Here is a 21682-nt window from a genome sequence, read left to right as displayed (position 1 = left end):
AAAGGAGGGGGGAAAGACAAAAGCTGGCATCTCCTTTCCTTTCCCGCTTGCCTCCCCCTTTCCCCATGCCATCTCTGTCTCTCTAGTTGGCCTCATTTTTCTTATGTATATAAACTCTATTTAATGCACAAAATTATCTGTAAAAGTACCTTCAGGGTATGTATATAAGGTGGGTATGAAACACAAATGTGTTTCTACTTGGGTCTCATTTCTAAGCTATCTCATTATGTATATGAAAATATTCCCAAATTTGAAAAAAAATCTGAAATTCAAAACACTTCTGGTTCAAAGCACTTTGGATATGGGATATTCAACTTGTAACATCTTTTAGCTAGGAAAACAAAAGATAGCCAGATCATAATGTTTGACGCACAGTGGAAAGTTATTTATATCAGAGGCTCTCAGGAGATTCAGAGATGAAAACCTAATGGCATTCTAGTTTTCTACATATTTAAGAGTTGAAATGGTATCAATTGTTCAGCATAACACTCTGCCCGAGAACACAACTTGAGTGATGAGCTGCACAAACCTTTCTGGGCATCAAATAATACAACAGTCCAAAATATAAATTCTTTTTCAGTAGTGCCAAATCCCATCAGAGCCCATTATTTCAGCTGTTTGACTAGAATATTTAACAAAAGAAATAAGCCCTCAAGAGGAAGGAACTTTGTTTGGATAACTCACTGTTCTGCATTATTTTGCATCAGCAGTATACAAACCACAGTTAGAACCAAGTTTTACAGTGTAACACTGCTGACCCCTAGTGAACAATATACAACACAGGCATAAAATGTGCTAGAGCTGGTGATAGTGTTTATTTAAGGAATAAAGATTAAAGTCCTTTCCAGTGGATTTTCAGATGAACTGGTGACACTGTTTACAGATTTCTTATACTGGATTACAGACTTGTTTAACAGTTCAGTTCAGATGATTTTTCAAAGTTTCATAAGCCATCGTTTATGAAACTAAAAAAATGTCAGGCTGAGCCCTCATTATGCACATTTTTATCACTTCATTTATGGCTCACATTATGATGGAGTTTATAATCGCATTCATATCAGGGAATTCAGAATAGGAAATTCTGGTGTAATACAATTCTAACATAAAATCCTTGAACCAGCAAATCTAGAGTCTAAGTCTAAAGAATGATGGTTCAAAAATCAACTGTACTGAAGAGGAGGAAAAAGAGGCAACATAATGAAAGTGGACTATGACTGGAGACCAGGATTCAAATCCCCACTCAGCCATAGAAGCCCCTGGGTTACCTTGGAGAAGTGACACTCTCAGCCTCAGAGGATGGCAAAGGAAATGCAAAACCACATCTGAACAAACCTGCCAAGGAAACACTGTGATAGGATCACTGTAAGTTGGACATGACTTGAAGGCACACAACAATAATCTAAGAGGATAATATAAAACTTCTGAAATTAAGGAGTTCTACGCCTAAAATTAAGAGAAAAAAACTGAAAATGACCATAAGACCGAACGGGAGATAGAACTATGCTGAAGGGAATGTCTGCTCGGCCATGGACATTTTTTCGAGGAAAAGAAACCTGAATATGTCCAAGGCATTCCAACTCATGTCCTCAAACATCTCGACACTTTCCACTGACAAAGAAGTATGACATGCAGAGTTTTGAAACTGTGTTTCCTCATCATTGGTCAAGGTTGCATTACTGTCATGAGCTTTTTACTGCTTAATTGCTGGTGTTGTGTAGTTTTGCGAGAATGCTACATAAGCTTTGTTATCTGGCAGCTTGCATGTAAGATTCATGGCTTATACACCAGACTCTGACCAACACTGAACCACTCTAAATAAACTGTTGCTTCAGTCCCTAAGCCTCTACTTACTGAAACATAAAGAGAAATCCCCCCCCCTATAATTTAGCACTTTCCTCTACAGTGATTCAGGTTAAGGTTCTTGGATATATACAATTGTCCACTGCGGGAAAACAGATACTGCAGAAAAACATGGCATCTCAGTTCTCCTCCTCTCCCACAACCCCAAAATTTGTAAGTATATACTAACCAAATCTACAATTTACTTATAGCTTTAAAGATGAAACCAACCACATTATACATTTTCTAAGAAGTAGTCAAATCCATGTTTTTCTGCACGGAAGGCTAGCATTTATCTAAGCCTTTTATATTCAAGTTTCATACTCTTGATATATTCTATCCCCCAAAAACAACATTAAATAATTCCTCTAAACACTCACATTTTTATTTTTTGCTACTCCAAGAGTTCCTCTTAATATGTCATTTATTTCTGAACCCAATGATTCTCAAATTCAGTAATTCAAAAAGAATTCAATAATCTAAATATATATAATTACCTTATTTTTAAATACAATATGACCCCTATATGAGACCCATATTTATGGTTTCACTTACTCAAAATTCAAGGCTTCTGCCACTGCTAACTACCATCTTTCCTGATCTTTGCCTCCGGCAAAGCAAGGTAGAAGAGAGGTAGCACTACTGCCAAGTTCCTCCATCCCTCCCATCAACAATAGATGATTGGATGACAAAAATGATGGACTTGGCCAAGATGGACACATTAAGCTGTTTACTTACAGTTGTCTTACTCAACTACTAAGTATGCCTGCCCTGTATGGCACAAGTCTGTCCACGTGAAGCAGGTGAATACAGCACTGAACAAAATATGCAGAATAATCACAGGATGTCTCAGACCTACACTGTTGATAAACTCTATAAGCTAGATGGTATTGCCCCCCCTACTGTGTGACAGGAAGTTACTGCCAATTGCGAGAGAAATAAGGTTGAACACTGTAAAACACCCACTGCATGGCTGTCAGCCTCCTCCCAGTAGACTTAAATCAAAGAAAGGTTTCATGAGAACCACCACTCCTCTAAATGTTCCCCCAGCAACAGCAAGAATATCCCTCTGGGCAGCTAAACCAGGAAAGCCCAACTGGATGCTACCCCCCCCCCCCCATGAGGGTCTTCCTCCAGGGGCAAACTTAGAAAATTTAGAATGGGCAACTTAGAAAACCCTGAACAGACTCAGAAGTGGAGTGGGCAGATCAAAAGACAACCAGGCAAAATAGTACTACCTAGAAGCATCCTCCACCTTCTGCGACTGTGGAGCAGAACAAACAACTCAGCATCTGTATGCTTGCCCACAATGTCCTACTTCACACAAACCACCTTGGATCTCACTTTGAGAGACTGGGAAGATTTTATTTATTTATTTATTTATTCATTTAATATACCGCTCTTCTTCCTCAGGGGGACCCAGAGAGGTCTTACACAATGACAGAATTAGATGCCACATATAACACAAATGTAGTAAAACCAAACATAAAACACAATTAAAAGCCATTATCCAAATCAGATTAAAACAATAAAAACCATGTGGCCATTACAACAGGGGCAGCAGAATTGAGCCAAAAGTCAGAGCCAGTCTGTGTTCAACTTCATATTAATCCACAGAATCCATCAGTTCATATCAACCCATATCCTAGGATGGGCCAAAAGCTTGGTCCCACATCCAGGTCTTCAGCTGCTTCCTAAAAGACATGAGTGAGGGGGCTTCCCTAATCTCCCTTGGCAAGGAGTTCCACAGCCGCGGAGCCACCATTGAAAAAGCCCTGTCTCTCATCTCCTCCAACCGCACCTGTGACAGCGGTGGGACCAAGAGCAGGGCCTCACTTGAAGATCTTAATCTGCGGGAAGGCTCGTAGGGGGAGATACTTTCAGAGAGGTAAGTTGGAGGTTATACAGTCAATAAATTAAAAATACAGTGAAACCCTCATAAAGCAAAAAATCTAAGAAAAAAACAAGAGCAGAAGAGAACATGAAAGCATGAGAGTACCCCATTTCTGCAATTCTACAATCCCTTCCATTTTCCATTAAATACAGCATAGAAGTTCCCATTACACCTATGTCCACTTGTGTACAGCATTTGCCATTATTTCTGCAATTTCAAATTAATTTTAATAAATTCTATTAGTGAATTAATTTTAATAAATTCTATTAGTGAATTAATTTTAATAAATTCTATCTAATTTGGAGAAGGTATTTTTCAGCATCTCCATCTGCCTCCTCTTGGTGGAGGAAAGGGATGGAGGGTTCCTTCTCGGCTGCGATATGAGCAGGTAGCCCACTTGCGTCTCTCCCAGCAGAGAAAGGGGACAGAGGCTCCTTGTTCAATCAAGACAGGCACAGGCAGATGGGCTGTGTGGAGGCACGCACTTCTCCCACCAGACACATGGGCAGCTGGACCAGGCAGAGTCATCTCAACGGAGTAACGAGATGGAGACTCTGTACTCAGTGGGATCTAGCACTGGAACCCTGGGCATTCAACAGCCTTTCCTTTCATCTGATCCTTGAGTGAGTGAAGCTCTCTGCTCTGTAGTATCAGATGAGCAGCAGGGGGATATTTTGAGTCTGAGCATGAGAATATAGTTATCACCCATGGTTTTGCTTATCTAAGTCAAGTCCTGGAAGGATACGGAAGTTGTACTGTAATGTCATGAATTTTTTTCTTGGAGAGTTTTTCCTGGATTCCACTGCTAAGCAGTAGGATGCTAGGCTAGATATGTTCTTAGTTTGATGGAACAAGGCTCGTTTTCTTGATATCAAAAACCAACTGGCACGCTGTTTCTTTCTTTAAAGAAAAGTGGCATTTTTACCTGACGAAGATTAATATAAACAGCATTCTGAAGGAATTCAGAAGCTTCCATGCTTCTTTTCTGAATTGCCAGCACTCTCACTGCCTTGACACAGGCTTCCAACTCAATCACACCAGCATTCTTGTACTGCAAAATGAGAACATAGGAAAGGACTAAGAAGGATTAAATTAAATTATATTACTCTAAAACATAACATGAAACAAATCCTCTATGCAGAACCTGCAATGGCACAATAAGAATACTACTCTATAAGTCTGGTTAATTTCAATGGGGTGTGGCTAGGAATGGAAACATGTTTTTTCACATGGGCTATATTTCTGAATATGTGGAAGTCTTACTCATTGACTTTGTGCCAAATGATATTTCCCTGCCTAACCTCCTTCCTCTAGTGTTATGAGGAGAAGCAGAAGGGGAGAAACATATACCAAAGGAAGGACATAACATTAAGTGTAAGTTCATTTAAAAATAATTTTCCAAACAGTTTCAGAACTTCATGACTGTGTCTAAAGTGCTAAAGAATGACAAGCAGTCCTTTTATTTCATTCCAAGATAATGTACTTCACCCTCAATCACTAATATAATGGGTTGAATTCTGTTCTAACGACAGGAACACCATTTTCAGGGGCACAATTGAGGTGGTTGGGTAATGGGTATAGACTTAATCCTGCAATGCTATAACTTGCAAATCCTTCAAAGCACTTCCCAAACAGAACAAACACATTTATAGCTTTAGATACCACAACAAACGATAATGTTTATTTATGTGAATGCCCTCCAGACATTTATACTTCAGTCCCCTCCAATATATCTGTAAAAGGAGCAGTAGGCTTTGCTTACATTTGGAAGGAGTGGTGGTTTAGCACAACATCTGAATACTAAACTGTAATTAGTATATAGTGCAATTACTGCAATTGGTATTTATTACTGCTTATAAAAAATCCAGCTTCATAACCTTGTTCAGATTTTATTTCCAGAAAACATAATCTGATCTGATTTGGGTGTTATGCTGAATTGTTAAATTTTTAAAAATAGAAATGACTCAATATTATCAAAATTGCAAATTTCAGTATCTATTTCCTTTCACATAATAGCACAAACCTAGAATTTTAACCCAAAATCAGCCATTCCAAGCAAAAAAAAATCACTATTTTTGCACTCTTGTGCAAGTGTGAGCAGCAATGCCAAAAGTTACAGGTTCAAATAATCATCATTTAATGAAATCACCACATTCGTATTAGCCAATTGTAAGTGCCACAGACTCTCAACGAAATCCACTAATACATATACAAAAATATCACTTGATGGGCTTTATTTCACATAACAAGGCATCTGGGAAAATAGCAACATTACCTTGCTGTAGTAGGAAATGGCCTCTTTGTATTTATCAATAATATCTTCAGGGCTAAGGCAGTTCTTAGCCCTCCCTATTTCAGTACTGGTATCTGCATTAATTCCATTTGAAGTGAGAGCTCCTACAGTAGAGTGAACCAAGAGATTTCAAATTAATAGTGGCTCCCAAACAATTTCAATAAAGTCAGAGTGAAAACAATTGTGCTTCAGGAAGGCCTTTCAGACCTGACCTCCCTCCCAATCAGAAATGTTAGCAAGGATAAAAAAAATTAAATAAGCATTTAAAATAGAGAATAACAAACAGTACAGATTAGAGTGATTCCCTGGACTGGTGAATTCAATCTAAAAAGAAATCTCTTTTTAGTAACCATTCAGATAAAAGAAGTTAGAAAGAATATATTGCTAGAAGAGAATATTTAAAGAAAGCAATAAATTGGCGTGAAACTACTATATTTGCTAGAGTGTAATGTGTCATCAAATGTAATGCACACCTGAATTCTGAAGATGCACATTAAAAAAAATTGAATTTCCCCCTAGTATGATGCTCACAACAGCACAGACATAGCATATCATGGAAGCAGGCAGCATAAATAAGACAATGTGGGAAGCTATGCCCCTTCATCAGGACAAAGTTGCACATGATTCCCAACTGGCCTCATTCACAAGGCCTTTAAAACTGATGGAGGGGTGGGTTTGAAGTCCTTGTGAATGAGGCCAGTTGGGAACCATACGGGACTGAGCCGGGGGGGGGGGGGGGGGAGATCCCTAGGGTTTTCTGGGAAGCAGGATTTGCAACTAAGTGGCAGGAACAACTAGGTCATCATCCAGGCTCTCCCCCTCCCCCTCCTCCTCCTCTGGGCACCACGTAGCCTTGGGGCTGCTGCCACCACTGGGAACAGCCTCTTTGCGCGCACACACACACACACCTCCACATCTTGCCTCTGGGGTTCTGGGTTCCTCCGGGCCTTTTCACACAGATATGTTTATGTACACAAGTCTAACGTACCATCAAATCTAATGTATACCTCAATTTTGGCAATGTAATTTAGCAAAAAAAAAGTGAACATTAGATTTGAGTAAATATGCTACATAATGCTACACCAACAAAAACCTAATAGCCTGGAAATTATTCACAGTCAAGGACTTAAAACAATAAAATGTTTTTCAACCAAACTCAAGATATTAAATGAGATTGTTTGGTCTCAAACAGGGATGGATAGGATGACCTCAACTCACATATAGTTGGCAAATGCTATAAATCTACATTTATCAAAACCATAACAGTTAAATAGAGGGTTAAATCCAATTATCAATTCATAATAAAATACAATAAAGATACAGAATCAGTGAAATTTGTTTTATTGAATGATCCCACTGATACACTGGGTTTATTGTTTCTTTGACTAATAATTTAGTTTATATCAGATATTTTTTTAAAAAAAATGTTAAGTCCATTCCTTTGAGGAAAGATTTGAGTAATGAATAAGCCTCAGATCTCCAGTTTATCAAGATTATGGGACTAGAGACAAATTCAAATACAAGTTATAGTAACAACATACAGATGACAGGACTTTTTTTTAAATGTTTCAACTGACACAACACATTTATAAAGACAATATACCTGGATCGATAAGAACTTCTTGTGCCCCTAAGGGAAAATCAAAGTGAAAACATTAACCTCCTTCATTGCCAAAGAAAACAAACCTATTAATTATATTTTACAATGAGGTGCAGCATTCTCAGAAAAATAAGCATGGGAACATCGTCAGTTATGTGATTATAATAAAAATAATTGTATCATGCAATTAATATAATACTAGAGATCACTCGGCACAAACTACTAACCACAAATATTTTGAATAGGCCATGTGGCTTCCCCAAAGCTAGTATTAACCCTTTGGGGTATAAAAAGAACACAATGCATTTAAAACTTATCCATCTGGCTACCCAGAGAAGATTATTTTATGTACTACAGGCTTTTCTGCACACCTGAGTTCCTAGGTTCAAATAGAATTTGTAAATGCATTGTATCTCTGCCCCTGCCTGCCTTTCAGAAAAAGGCTGCAGTTAGGGATTCGTTATAACGTTCAAGGATGGGAAATTTCAGAATTAGAAGAGGCATCATTCTTTTCCTTGCCTCCAATAAGTTCTTCTTATGTGTGCTAACTAATGCTAGATATACACAGAGGCCCACTGTGATGGTTCTCCATCAGAGTCAGTAAGGCTTTTTGCTACCTAAGAAAGCAAAACAGTTCTCTTTCATGTCTGGTCTTGAAGTAAATAAGATAACAGCTGTTGTAGCTGAAAACCTTCAGAGAATACCCACCTGCTGGACAATTGCAATGTGTTCTATATGAGTTTGAATAAATACTGTTTAATAGCTATAGCTGGTCTAAAATACTGCCAGCAAGCTACAAACAAGAGCAAGCTAGAAGGAACCTATAGTTGACAAAAACTGCTTTAGCCATTGAAATATCAGTTTTGAGCTTTAAACCATGGTTGAGGGATAGATACCTCAGGACAACCTGCTACAATGCATCCCTGCCTAAGCTTAAAGATATGCAGGTAAGGTCCTTTTTGCAATCAACCAATACCAGAGGAATATTTGGCAGGCATGAAACCATGAATAGTTTGAAATTCTTGGAAAGCACATCTCACCACCATCACTCATTTTTGACATAGCTAGAGGAGAAGCAAGGGAGGGGGAGCCTTTCATATTCATCTGTTTTTTGGTCTATCAATTGGTTTTAATCGATTTGCTTATTTCTTTCCTACCAGCTCCTTTATAAATTTCCTACTAAATCCAGGCTCCAAGCCAGCCAACTTGTCTAACTGATAGGTCTTGTAGGCAGATTCAGGCCATCATTGTTTTTATGGCTCTGTGTGTGAGGTTATACTTTAGTTTGAATTTTTATTTTCTTACTTTTAGCGATTTTAACAATATTCTGTTTCACTGAAGGGACATAACTGAGGACTTTAGAAGCTGAAATCTGTCACCAAATATTTAAGAGAAAGTGTACTAGGGAGAAAATTATTCACAAAAAACAAACATCCAGCTCACCTGGTCTGTGCCTATTAGCTGCCTCTGTCGGAACTGAGCTGCCTTGTGCTCTGCGTGCACCCACTTTACCTCCTGTCCCTCCAGGATAGTGATAGATAACAGAAGCTGAACATAATCCTTCAAGAGCAGCTAGAGATGAAAACGAAATATTAACTGGCAGTAATACCACAACCTAAAGAAGTTTAAATGTGTATGAGGCATATAAGTGGCCCTGAGTACAGATAATGAAAAGCACTAGTAATCCAATCTTAACATCAATCATGAAGGGGAGATAACATCAAGTGAAATTCCTAAGCAAGTGAATGATTTTTTAAAAAATATGGTACACATTAAAATGTACGTATGGTACATTAAAAATGTAATTCATAAACTCAGTTGCTATCATGTCATGCAATACAGCTCTGCTGCTGACAAAACAAAAGCAATAATGTGAGTGCTAATCCATTTAGTCACTCCATATTTCATAAATAAAAAACTCACAGGACACCATATCTGGATACCAAAACAAAACTCACAAAATATTCTCTGGGAAATTCCTTGTCATTTTGTGGGGCTTTGTGCTCATCTCCATTTCTAAGCTGAAGAGCCAGTGTTGTCCAAAGACACATCCAAGGTCATGTGGCCAGCATGATTGAATGGAGCGCCATTACCTTCCCACTGGAGCGGTACCTATTGATCTACTCACATTTGAGTGTTTTCGAATTGCTAGGTTGGTAGAAGCTGGGGCTAACAGCGGTAGCTCACCCCACTCCCCGGATTCAAACCGCTGACCTTTCAGTCAATAAGTTCAGCAGCTCAGCAATTTAATCCGCTGCACCACCTGGGGCTCCTATGGTGTACTACACAACATTTAATCAAAAGCGGAAGAAAATAAATGAACCCTAACAAAGCAAGGTACATATAACTGTAGCTCTTTATATCACTAAAATGACTTAAACTGTTTATGTTCTTCTAAACTTGTAGCAAGTAAACAATACAAAGACACCAAGAATGCAATCACAGACGCAGACAGTATAAAGACACCAAAAATCTTATGATTACATTTTAAATCATTCTTACCTCCAAGCCACAAAAAGTCATTTACAGAACGGAGGAGCTCCACAGCCATGTGATAATGCACAAGGGAATCTTGTAACATCCCAGCCTGGAGACATAGGTCACCAACGTGCTTTCGCATGCGACCCTGGCAACGCTTCTTATAATGTCTAGAACATAAAAGACACACCACAGCATTAGTTTAATTTAATCCAGATTGCGGTAAATATGTTTATTTCAGATTTGTATCCGAAAGCAAATGTGTCACCACCTCAGCCAGCCATATAGACAATTTTGGATTTTAATGAACAAGTATTTCAAATTTCTGGATAAGAACTATTCAACTTAAAGTTAACAGAGTTTCAGAATCTGTTTAAAGATGCTGGTAACAGTTTGCAGATGTAGCTTAAATTTATTGTTGTTAACTGCCACAAAGTAGGTCTGGCTGATGGCAAATCTATGAACAAGACATAATCACAAGACCTTATAATCAAGAACCCCCCTTAGATCTTGCAAAGCAAGGACTGTCAGTTTCTTAATTGAGTCTGTCCAGCTTTAATGTGTTCTTACTCTTTTCCTACTGTCTCCCACTTGGCCAGAATTAGAATTGTTTCTAATGAGTTGTGCTGCCTCATGATCTGGCCAAAGTACGATAACTTTCATCCCCGATAAGACCAAAGTGCCATAGCCTCAATCTTACCATTTTGGATTCTAGAGAAAGTGTACATTTGCTCTAGGGCCCATTTACTGGTCATGTTGCCAGAATTTTGTCAGCACAAATTTCTAATGAGCTGATTCACTTCCTGTCAGACTTCCTATTCACCCTCCTATTGATCAGGAAATGGTAATATTTGCAAACTGAATGAAACACAATTAAAGTAATTTAAATCCACAGATTATTTATGAAAATAAGTTACATTTTAGAAATGCAAGGTATTTAAAATCATCAATTGTTATTTCTGAGATTTGAATGTTTGAATACGTTGAAATAAGAAGTTAACTTGTAAAAAAATCCTAAAGCTCTTGATAACATACATTTTAATACCTAGTTAATGAGCTGTCACTAAAACAAGGGCACTGCATAAAATTCTGCTTTTATTGAAAACTCTTCACAGTTACAATTCTTCATTAAAAATAAAATGGACAACTTCTATCTCAGATTCAAATAGGTGATCAAGAATGCTAAAATACTACATACACAAAATGTAAAAAGAAGGGGGTGTACGCTTCAGTATTACTTGAACACTGCACAACTTGTCACACTGATAAAGCTTTCATACCACAGAGCAGAATGAAATAACAGACATAGAACATGTTCAATATGTAGCTGTTTTTGCAATTATCCTGACTAGTGCCAAGACAAAACAAAAGAGATGATCACATAGTTTTAATAGGCTACTTTAAGCCTAAATCCAATTGATTATGAGCAGAGTGAAAATCCTCACTTGTTTAACACTCCTTGGTATTTATCTAATAGGATGTTTTAATAACCAAAAATAGAAACCACTACTCACAATCTGTATAATAACATTTCATATAACAATACGTATCACCATCCTAAGTCATCCAGAAGAACTGTTTCAAGAGGTTAGAGAACTTTTTCACTCTGTCCCTCAAGATAGTAACACAATCAACTCAACAACTCACTGTGAAAAACGTGCAGTTACAGTATAACAAAGTCAGAGTTATAACTACAGTAGAGTCTCACTTATCCAAGACTCGCTTATCCAAGATTCTGGATTATCCAAGCTTTATTTGTAGTCAATGTTTTCAATATATCATGATATTTTACTGCGTATTGAACTACTTTTTCTGTCAAATTTGTTGTATAACATGATGTTTTGGTGCTTAATTTGTAAAATCATAACCTAATTTCATGTTTAATAGGCTTTTCCTTAATCCCTCCTTATTATCCAAGATATTTGCTTATCCACGGTTCTGCCGGCCCATTTAGCTTGGATAAGTGAGACTCTACTGTATATTATAATCCCACAAAATCTTTGGCAGACCCACTGAGATTCTAGTATCAAGCAATTCAGGAGACAATTTAAAAGAAAAAATAACAATATGCTAAAGTGCAGGCATCTGCCCATAATCAAATGAAGTATGTGGTTAGCTAGGATTTTTGTCAATATATTTTTCTAATTAATTACTATACCATAAATTTCCACATCAACTTTTTTTAAACAACAACCAATGCTATTTACAAGCGGTCAACAGAGTCATTACAGCACAATGTGTTTCTGAAGTGATGGCTTCTAGATGGATTGAAAAAGAGGCAGGCACAACTCTATCATGCTCAGAATCAACAACTTATGAAAGCCTGTCCATCCATCCCTGTTGCCGCGCACCTCACCTTGAAAGAACAACAACCAATTCCACCCCCTTTCCTTGTGTATTCCCTATTTTTTTAGATTGTAAGCCTGAGAAGAAGCAACTGTCAAATTAACAATTGCAAACCTCTTGTGTAAATTGCCATGTATACAGATGGTGATGATGATAGAGGATGCAGATGAGAGGAGCTCGCAAACACCGACTTCCACCTTTCCTCAGATGGTCACATGCACACTCATCACAAGATTAAGTTTGACTAATTCTTACTTATTATTTTTATCCCACCTTTCTCTTTATATAGGACCCAAGGCAACCAAAGTAGTGGGTAGAAATAATATGACTTTCTTAATGTTGATCATACTCTTTCTGTTACAATAGACCACTACTAACGTGGCATTAGCTTGTTTTGTCAGCACACTAAGAGATTTAGTCACTCTTTCAGAAATCACAGGTATACAATAAATCCTGTATCAACTACAATTCAGACCATCTGCTGTATTTTATCTTCTACCCATGCATAAATGCTTAAATATTTGCATTAGGCTAGCATCAAGAGGCCTTAGATCAAGAGTGATTGAATATAAAAGTAAACTGAGCAATAATAATTTGAATACTACACTCTTTGAACATTTCACAACATGTGATTCATGCTATTCCTTGAGGATTTTTGGCATTTAACAAATTCGGCTTCATCTGTTTGAACATATTTCTTTGTAGAATTGCTTCCTTCAAAAAGAATCATTTTGGATATACACGCACACACACATATAAATCCACTGCATTTAATTATTTAAAATGCCATCTTGGGTTTATTAGTGTATTTATATTTTTACTGATTTTTATAATGACTACCATATACACTAGGAATCTTTAAGTGGATCAGTATTTCCACTTACAGTAAAGTCTCACTTATCCAAGCCTCGCTTATCCAAGCTTCTGGGTTATCCAAGCCATTTCTGTAATCAATGTTTTCAATATATTGTGATATTTTGGTGCTAAATTTGTAAATACAATAATTACAACATAACATTACTGCGTATTGAACTGCTTTTTCTGTCAAATTTGTCGTATAACATGATGTTTTGGTGCTTAGTTTATAAAATCATAATCTAATTTGATGTTTAATAGGCTTTTCCTTAATCCCTCCTTATTATCCAAGATATTCGCTTATCCAAGCTTCTGCCAGCCCATTTAGCTTGGATAAGTGAGACTCTACTGTACTTTGTAGAAGGCTGCCTTTATGTTGTTCATTTTTAATGTCCTACTATATCTGAGTTGTTTTGTTAGTTGGTCAGGGCAAAACCTGGCAGCTCTGTCATCAAGCCACCTGACGTTTCTTACGCATTAATTCTGCTTGCTCTCTATGTAAGTGCATACTGCCTACACTTGTATATGAGATCTTTTAAATTGGTGGCTCATTATGAAGTCTGATTCATTGCATTTTTGTATTTAACTGTTGTTTTTTTTAAAACTATATTAACATGATTAATTTAGACACTACTCAGAATCCTGGGATTCATCTGTGATCATTAGGGTTACTTTGGAAATTTTCATTCTCATCAAATTACTGAGTAAGTTTCTTTGAAATAGTTCCACATCCCTAAGTCCCCGTAGAAGCTCTTTGTTTTCAATAGTACACAGCTGTTAGATTTTATTTTGTTTTCATATTCACATACAGGACTGAATATTTAAATGGGATATTTACTTGTATTTAAATTATTTCATATACAGTATAAGGAAATCAATATTTTATTTTGAATTATTTATTTTTATCCATCTTTTCACCCATGGGTGGGACTCAAAATGGCAAACAATGGTTAAAACAACAGAAATTACATGACACAAAATTCCCTGGGCCTCAGGCTACTGAGGTCGTCCATAAAAATTATACTAAAAATCCTAAAGCTCTGCTTCGTTGTCAAGTCTGAGATATCCTTCATTGATATGTGATACCCTTGTATATTGAAGCTACTGTTGTTTCATATACACATTTGTACGCTGCATTATCTTTAATTATATTATTTTGCTATAAGCTATTATTTTCAGCATCTTTTATATTTCTTACAGTATTGATTATTATCTGTTTGGAGTTCTGTCCCTGATGTCAGCTGCTGTTTTGTTTGTTTTGAGAACGTCTTATTTCCTGTTTTGTTTTTCCCCCTTGATGGTCACATTCAGAAGATAACAAGAACTCCCTGGCTTGATTTTTTCCCATTTTTCTTGTAATTGTAAAAACAAAGAATTAACTGAACTGATGAGGGGCCAGTTTTAAATAGTTTTTCCTCTCTGTGAACAGGAATTTTCCCATCCATTAACTTCCCTTTGAATTTCAGTTCAAGATGGTTGCTAGAAGAACAGCCACCTGTTTTACATTTCCCTCCTTGTCTCTTTTACTTTTGTTTAATAGTTTTTAAACTGTAGAATTTAGAAATCTTGTTTGTCTGAGGAGTAGGAGACAAAAGCAACAATAAAATTTCTAATATCATAATAGACTACAGAAACCATGGGTTGCCACAAATGTCTTTGACTAAACACAAGCCATCCTTGGAACTGAAGGTAAAAGATGCCATGCCATTCTGCAATTTAAATAGGTAGAAGCAGAAAATGAATAAAATTGTTAGCAGCCAGGATTTGAAAAGGCCAAAAAGACCACCCAATACCTGAGTGTAGAAAGGCAGACATAAGATGGGTAGGCCATTTGTTCATGAAAGGAAGTAGAATTATAACAAGGCAATCAAACAAGGAGCATTTCTAGACATTTAAGACCAAATAAGAAAGCAATGAGACTCAGGTTTGCAATTCCAGTGTCATGGAAAGGCATGAACCAGAATTGGAAACAACTTTTTAATCATGGTTTCTCATTCTGATTTTCATGGAAACCATCGCTTGCATAAATCTTCATTTCCCAGTTGTAAGGCAAGAGCAAATTGTAGTTCTTTGCAAAATGAAGTTAATACGCTGTTAATGGATGATTGTGTGGCCTAAGACTCAGTCACATAGTTTGTATTAGATCCAAATCAGTCCACTGTAACATACACTTTGTAACCTGTAGTTAAGATAAATCCTGTATTTTTAATGCTTGCTTCTAAACCTCCACTCTTCTTTCCAAACACAGAGTAGTTAAAATACACCATACTTCTATAATCATTTATAATAATCAGAGGTGGATTTTTAAATATATCTTTCATTTCTAATTGCAAGATAATTGCATCACAAACAAACCATTGGCAATTATCAGCTCTTGAAAGCTAAACAAGCAAACATGCAAAATGAGTTGGCAAAGGTGTTCATGTAAAGGGTTACAAAATATATATTTCACAAAGTTCAGATGACATGCTCACTACAATTACTTCGAATTGTAACATCACTCAGACTTCTAAAAATCAGCAATAACAATTATGTTTCATGGCATAAAAAACTCAAAGTTTTAAAACTGAACAGATTAGTGCTTAACATAACTGTTCTGTTTTAAACAAAAGAGAACAAAGAAACCAAACACAAAATAGCAAGTTCTGGAAGCCAGCAGCTTCATTGTTTTATTGCTGTTTTACTTACTCCTTCCCTGCCGCTGCTCAAAATAATAAATAATAGCAGCAGTAATAATAAAAATGGCAACACTGTCAGAAAAACTGCCAAATGCCAAAGGCAGATAAACTACGCTAAAAGTCCAAGCAAAAACAGTTAATTGCTGTCTTAAATAAAAACACAGAAAAGCAACACCATATTAGGCAGTGGAGGCAAAATAAGAAGGCAGCACACAAAAACTAACTAGCTTTGAAGATACAACATGATCAAAAGCCTACCTTTTGAGACCCAAAAACACACTCACAGGGCAGTATGGGAGGGAAAAAGAAACAAACAAGGAAGGAACAAAACAAAAATTAGAAACACACAAGATTAGGAAAAAAATTAAGCAGCCACCCAAGGGGAGAACTATCAAAGCAGTTTACTTCATACAGTTTACTTAGCAAGAAATGCTTTAAGATGCACCATGAGGATTATCGATCAGAAGAACAAGTGACTGATCATTAATTGCTTGTTAATATGTTAGCAGAAAGTAAGGAGTGATGCCTTATTGCTATGACTATAAATACACTCATGGCTGCATTTGAATCATTGTATAATTTCAGCAAAACACAGACAATTTCTTTCTTTTTAATAGAAATGGAAAGTGGAGAAATTATGCTGAATGGAATAGGCAGAGGTCTAACAACCAAAAATGTTAATAAGAACTTCACAATCTCACATTTTCAAGTTTGTATTAAATTATGTTCTATGGCAGGGGTCCTCAAACTTTTAAAGCAGAGGGCCAGTCTACAATCCTTCAGACTGTTGAGGGGCCGAATTATCATTTGAAAAAAAAATACGAACAAATTCATATGCACACTGCATATGTCTTATTTGTAGTGCAATACAACAATAACAATTAAAGAACAATACAATATTTAAAAATGAAAACAATTTTAACCAAAATAAACCTATCAGGATTTTAATGGAAAGTGTGGGCCTGATATTGGCCAATGAGGTAGTCAAGTTAATTAGGATTGTTGTTGTTGTGTGCCTTCAAGTCATTTCAGACTTTGGGTGAGCCTAAGTCTAAAATATTTATTTATTTACTGCATTTATTTACTACATTTATATCCCACCCTTCTCACACCAAAGGGGACTCAGAGCAGCTGTATGTACAAACAATATATTATATTATTAGCATAGCACAATATTAGCATTATATATTACTATATTGAACTATACCACTATACTGTCATATTATATGTAATATATAACATATAATTAATATTATTATATGGTATTATTATTAGTAAAATATTGTATAACATTATAATATTTTATTCATATTATATGTAATATAATATTATATTATTATAATATAATATTATATTACATATAATAATAATATATTATTATTATTATATTATATTATTATTATAATATTATATGTAATATCCCCCCCCCCCAAAAAAAAAAAGGTCTAACTGCCATTCTGGACCAGAATGAAGAAGACAGGGCCAGGAAGACTTCTTTCCACCATGTCTCCTGTATCAATTTAATGATATAATAATATATAATACTATTATACTATATTAATATTATAATATATTGTATATACATGTAATATTAATAATAATATTATGATGTAATACAATGTAGTAATAATTATAATTCACTATTATAATTGTATATTTATATTACATGCAATATTACTAATAATATCGCAATATTCGTCGTATAATATAATATATTATATGTATATATACTTGTAAACCACCCTGAGTCCCCTTCAGGGTGAGAAGGGCGGGATATAAATGTCGCAAATAAATAAATAAATAAATACAATATGTTATATTATTAAAACTGATATAAAAATATTATATTATAAAAATGAGGCCGGGGGCCAGGTAAATGACCTTGGAGGGCCGCATCTGGCCCCCGGGCCTTAGTTTGGGGACCCCTGTTCTATGGGAATTGCTTTACTACCAATGGAGTCCTATAACTTAATGTATCAACAACTCCTTGGGCTTTGACAAGCTTTGTCAGCACATATCACTTAGAAAAGAACTACAACACACTCTTACTTTTGTTATAAAAGAACACTAGGCAAAAGTTTGAGAGAGGATAGGCTTGAAAAGTCATACATACAAGCAAAGAACACAGATGGTTCAGTGCAAAAGACATTATAACTCTATCTATGCTGCCTTCGGAGTATTGGGAGAATTGTGAAATAATAAATAAATAAAACAATATCTGTACACCTAATGAGTATACAAATGCCTTATTGCTTTATGACAGAAATAGTATTAATCAACTACCAGATACTCTCAGGCTGTTCAATCTAGTCTACAAGCACTTTAACAGGGTTTAGTTGAGGATACCAATCCATTTTTCTCACGTTAACAGATAGTCTTCCTATTAATTTCCATGTCTGGACAACTTCAATTATCAGTAAAATAAAGGGAAAGGCTTCAGCACCATGGACAGTGAGTGGGATTCAAGAAGTTCTTAAGAGATCAAATATGTGCATTGTTCTAGCAAAGTAAAATATGTAGTTTTCATTTTCTAAACTACTCACAATCATATTACAAACCGCTTCAGAAACTTCCCTGTTTCAAAAGCAGGTCACTTTGAACATGAAACATTGTTATTAAAGATGGGTGTTCTGATGTCCCTTAAACACAAACCTGTTTCTGCAGGATACCTTAAGCAAAAACTGATATTTTAATCAGGCTCTACATGATCAAACGGATTTGTATAGCTTTCAAATGCTGACTTAAAACATAGTGACCTTCAGTTTTCATGACAAGATCCAGGGAGAGATCCACATTCCAAAACGCCTTTTCTGAAGCCCCAAATTTAGCACTCGTGAGATGTTGGCACCATCTAGTTTGAGGTGAGTCCTCCTGCTTCCCTCATGATCAATACATTACAGTCCAAGACATTTGCCTAAGTTCTTTGCCTCTCTGGCAAGATTTTAAAAGGGATACAGAATAAAGGTTTATATCAATCCTGTTACATGTGCTTTCTTTCTGGGCCCAAAAAGGGGAGTATTATTGCAACCAAATATGATCAAAATGTTTATAGTTACAACACTATTCAGTAACATAAAAATGATCAAAACATATATATTATTTTATCAGGTTTTTGATCCATTTTTAAAATACAATACCAGTTCAATGGCAATGCTGATAAGCAGTAAATGACAGCAATCTATGCTTTAATTATTGTTTTCAAAATAGCTATTTAGTCTCAAGGAATAATCTTTCTCCAACTGTGGCACTGTGTCAATTAGTCTATAATTAGCCAGAAAAGAGGCACACCTTTAAAAAGATGTCTATCTGTAAATTAAGCTACTTACCTACTATCTGTATCCAGGCCTACAAAATCCTTCTTTTCAAAAGGAACACACAGAAGGGGAATCTTATCTCCTGATTTATCTGTAGCTCTGTCAAGACGTTTGGATTCTAACACAATGAAGAGAGACTCAATGAAGTCCTCAATTCTCTTTTCCACATTTTCACATTCATCATAACTAGGATAGAATGCCACATCTGTACGAGGTTGCTCTGCAATTTCTCCCTGAAGCCCGAAGACAAACAGACGGGAATCATAAAGTGTAGAGCCATATATTTCCTTCTGTAGGTGGAATTTTTCAAAGGTCTGAGGCCAGTCCTTTCCAGAAGAACAGTCTGTGATGGTTATGAGCCCCACAACTTTACGATGTGTCTGAAAATCCCCCCATTCATTGTTCTCTGGAGGGTAATGATGTCTGTATCGGATATAAAGCACACGCTGAGAGTCACGGACATTGATCTGACTCACTGTCGAGATCCGTTTGTAGATCTTAAAAAAGCTCTCTTCAGGAACAATTCCAACTGGTTGGACCACAACTAGCAGAGTCTGATGGTCCTCTGCACACTGCATGTAGTCAGGGACACTCATTTTGTATCAGGTATGTGCTAGAAAAAAGGGAAACCAAATGAATCATTTCAATATTTCTATTCAAGTGGGTATCATTTTAAATGTGAACCACAATATTCATTTTTTGAACTTTTACTTTTCTTAAACAAGGTTTTCTTAAACACTTTTGTTTCGGGTAGGACCTCATATCATGTTTTCCTAAAGTCTTTGCCTATTCGTTTGTTAGTTGTTCATGTCTTTCAATTACTTGGATGATGGAATAGAAGGTATGTTTATAAAATTCACAGATGGCAACAAATTAAGATGAATAGCTAATACCCCAGAGCACGGGGTCAGAAGCCAAAATGACCTTTTTAATTGTGTTATAAGTTTAACTAGATTGTCCACTTAATTATTTTCACTGTTGCATTACATAATGTCTCAGTTGTATTCTAACTTGTATTGTAACTTGCCTTGAGTTCCATAACACAATGTAATATGATTTTTGTTCCTGGGTTATAAATGTCATTTCCTAATTGGCTCCATCATTAAAAATGGAAAAAGCTTATTAAACTGCAACAATTTTGTTTTCACAGGAGAAACATCTTGCAACACATTTTGCTATAGTTTTTCAATGACTATCTCAGAGTCTCAACCAATTCAACATAGTTTGTGATAGTTACAAAAAACAGGTTTCTGGAGTAGAACAACTACTTTCAAAGTAAGTACTGCACAATTAAACAGGAAATAACTTTCAAACGAGGAATATTTTTTCAAATTTTGCTACATAGTGTAATATCACTAATGGAAGCAGTAATAATGGGAAATAGCCAAATGTAACAGATGAAATGACCCTGTTTCTCTAGTCTTTCTTTGCTACATTCAAAAAGCATCAGAAGAACATTGATATTATTCCCAGAACCTTGGAAAAAAGTATTCCTTGAATCCATTTTCCTCATCATCATTCAGTTTTGAGATAAGGCAGACATTTATGCTCCTGTGTAATTTCTTTTCTTTGAAGCAGATCTTTTTGTGTTTTATATCAACCCATAAATATGTTTTGAAAATATATTAAAAGAATATAACTTCTTTCTCTACTGTTGACCCACTGCTCCCCAAAGATATCTTAGGGTGCCTCTACACCAGTGATTCTCAACATGTGGGTTCCCACCAGTACTTCTCAACCTATGGGTCCCCAGATGTTTTGGTTTAACTCCCAGAAATCCTAACAGCTGGTAAACTGGCTGGGATTTCTAGGAGTTGTAGGCCAAAACATCTGGGGACCACATTTGAATACTTTTGAACTGTGGGCTAACCATGGGAGATCACCCCTTCCCCGGATTTGAATCATTGACCTTTTGGTCAGCAAGTTCTGAAGCTCAGAGGTTTAAGCTCAACTGTTATATTGTATACATATATATATATAGTATACACACAATTATTATAAGAATTATAAAATAATAATAATAATCTTTTCAAATACATAAACCTCAATCAGCACCCCTTGTCTCAGTCATATATATGTGTGTGTGTGTATGTATATATACATATATATATATATATATATATATATATATATATATATATACTGTATACACATAATTATTATAAGAATAATTATAAAATAATAATAATAATCTATTCAAATACATAAACCTCAATCAACATCCCTTGTCTGTCATATATACAGTAGAGTCTCACTTATCCAACATTCTGGATTATCCAACACAGTCTGCCCCCTGCCTGGATCCACAACTGTTTCTCTAGGCAGCAAGGACTGAACTTTTTATGCATTTAATTTCCAACGATGTTGTTACTGTAAGTTCATTTT

General features: G+C 35.9%; 1 protein-coding gene across 6 annotated transcripts in view; it reads right to left on the bottom strand.

Annotated features, from left to right (window-relative positions):
- Positions 1-21682, bottom strand: part of trappc9 (trafficking protein particle complex subunit 9) — a 299446-nt gene that overhangs the window by 276494 nt on the left and 1270 nt on the right. For 3 of the 6 annotated variants that reach the window (XM_062979970.1, XM_062979974.1, XM_062979973.1), the window contains exons 2-8: positions 19310-19910; positions 16242-16262; positions 10129-10274; positions 9070-9198; positions 7630-7656; positions 6009-6130; positions 4659-4784 (exon numbers count right to left, since the gene is read on the bottom strand). In XM_062979970.1, the coding sequence (XP_062836040.1) occupies positions 4659-4784; positions 6009-6130; positions 7630-7656; positions 9070-9198; positions 10129-10274; positions 16242-16262; positions 19310-19893 (1155 nt within the window). In that variant the 5' untranslated portion in view covers positions 19894-19910. The remainder of the gene's footprint in view (positions 1-4658; positions 4785-6008; positions 6131-7629; positions 7657-9069; positions 9199-10128; positions 10275-16241; positions 16263-19309; positions 19911-21682) is intronic. The other 3 variants (XM_062979971.1, XM_003219482.4, XM_062979972.1) reach the window with 3 other exon arrangements.

The sequence above is a fragment of the Anolis carolinensis genome, chromosome 4 (assembly GCF_035594765.1).
Source record: "Anolis carolinensis isolate JA03-04 chromosome 4, rAnoCar3.1.pri, whole genome shotgun sequence".
NCBI classification, from domain to species: domain Eukaryota; kingdom Metazoa; phylum Chordata; class Lepidosauria; order Squamata; family Dactyloidae; genus Anolis; species Anolis carolinensis.
The sequence above is the reverse complement of the archived record's forward strand: the minus strand, read 5'-3'. Positions and strand labels throughout refer to the sequence as shown.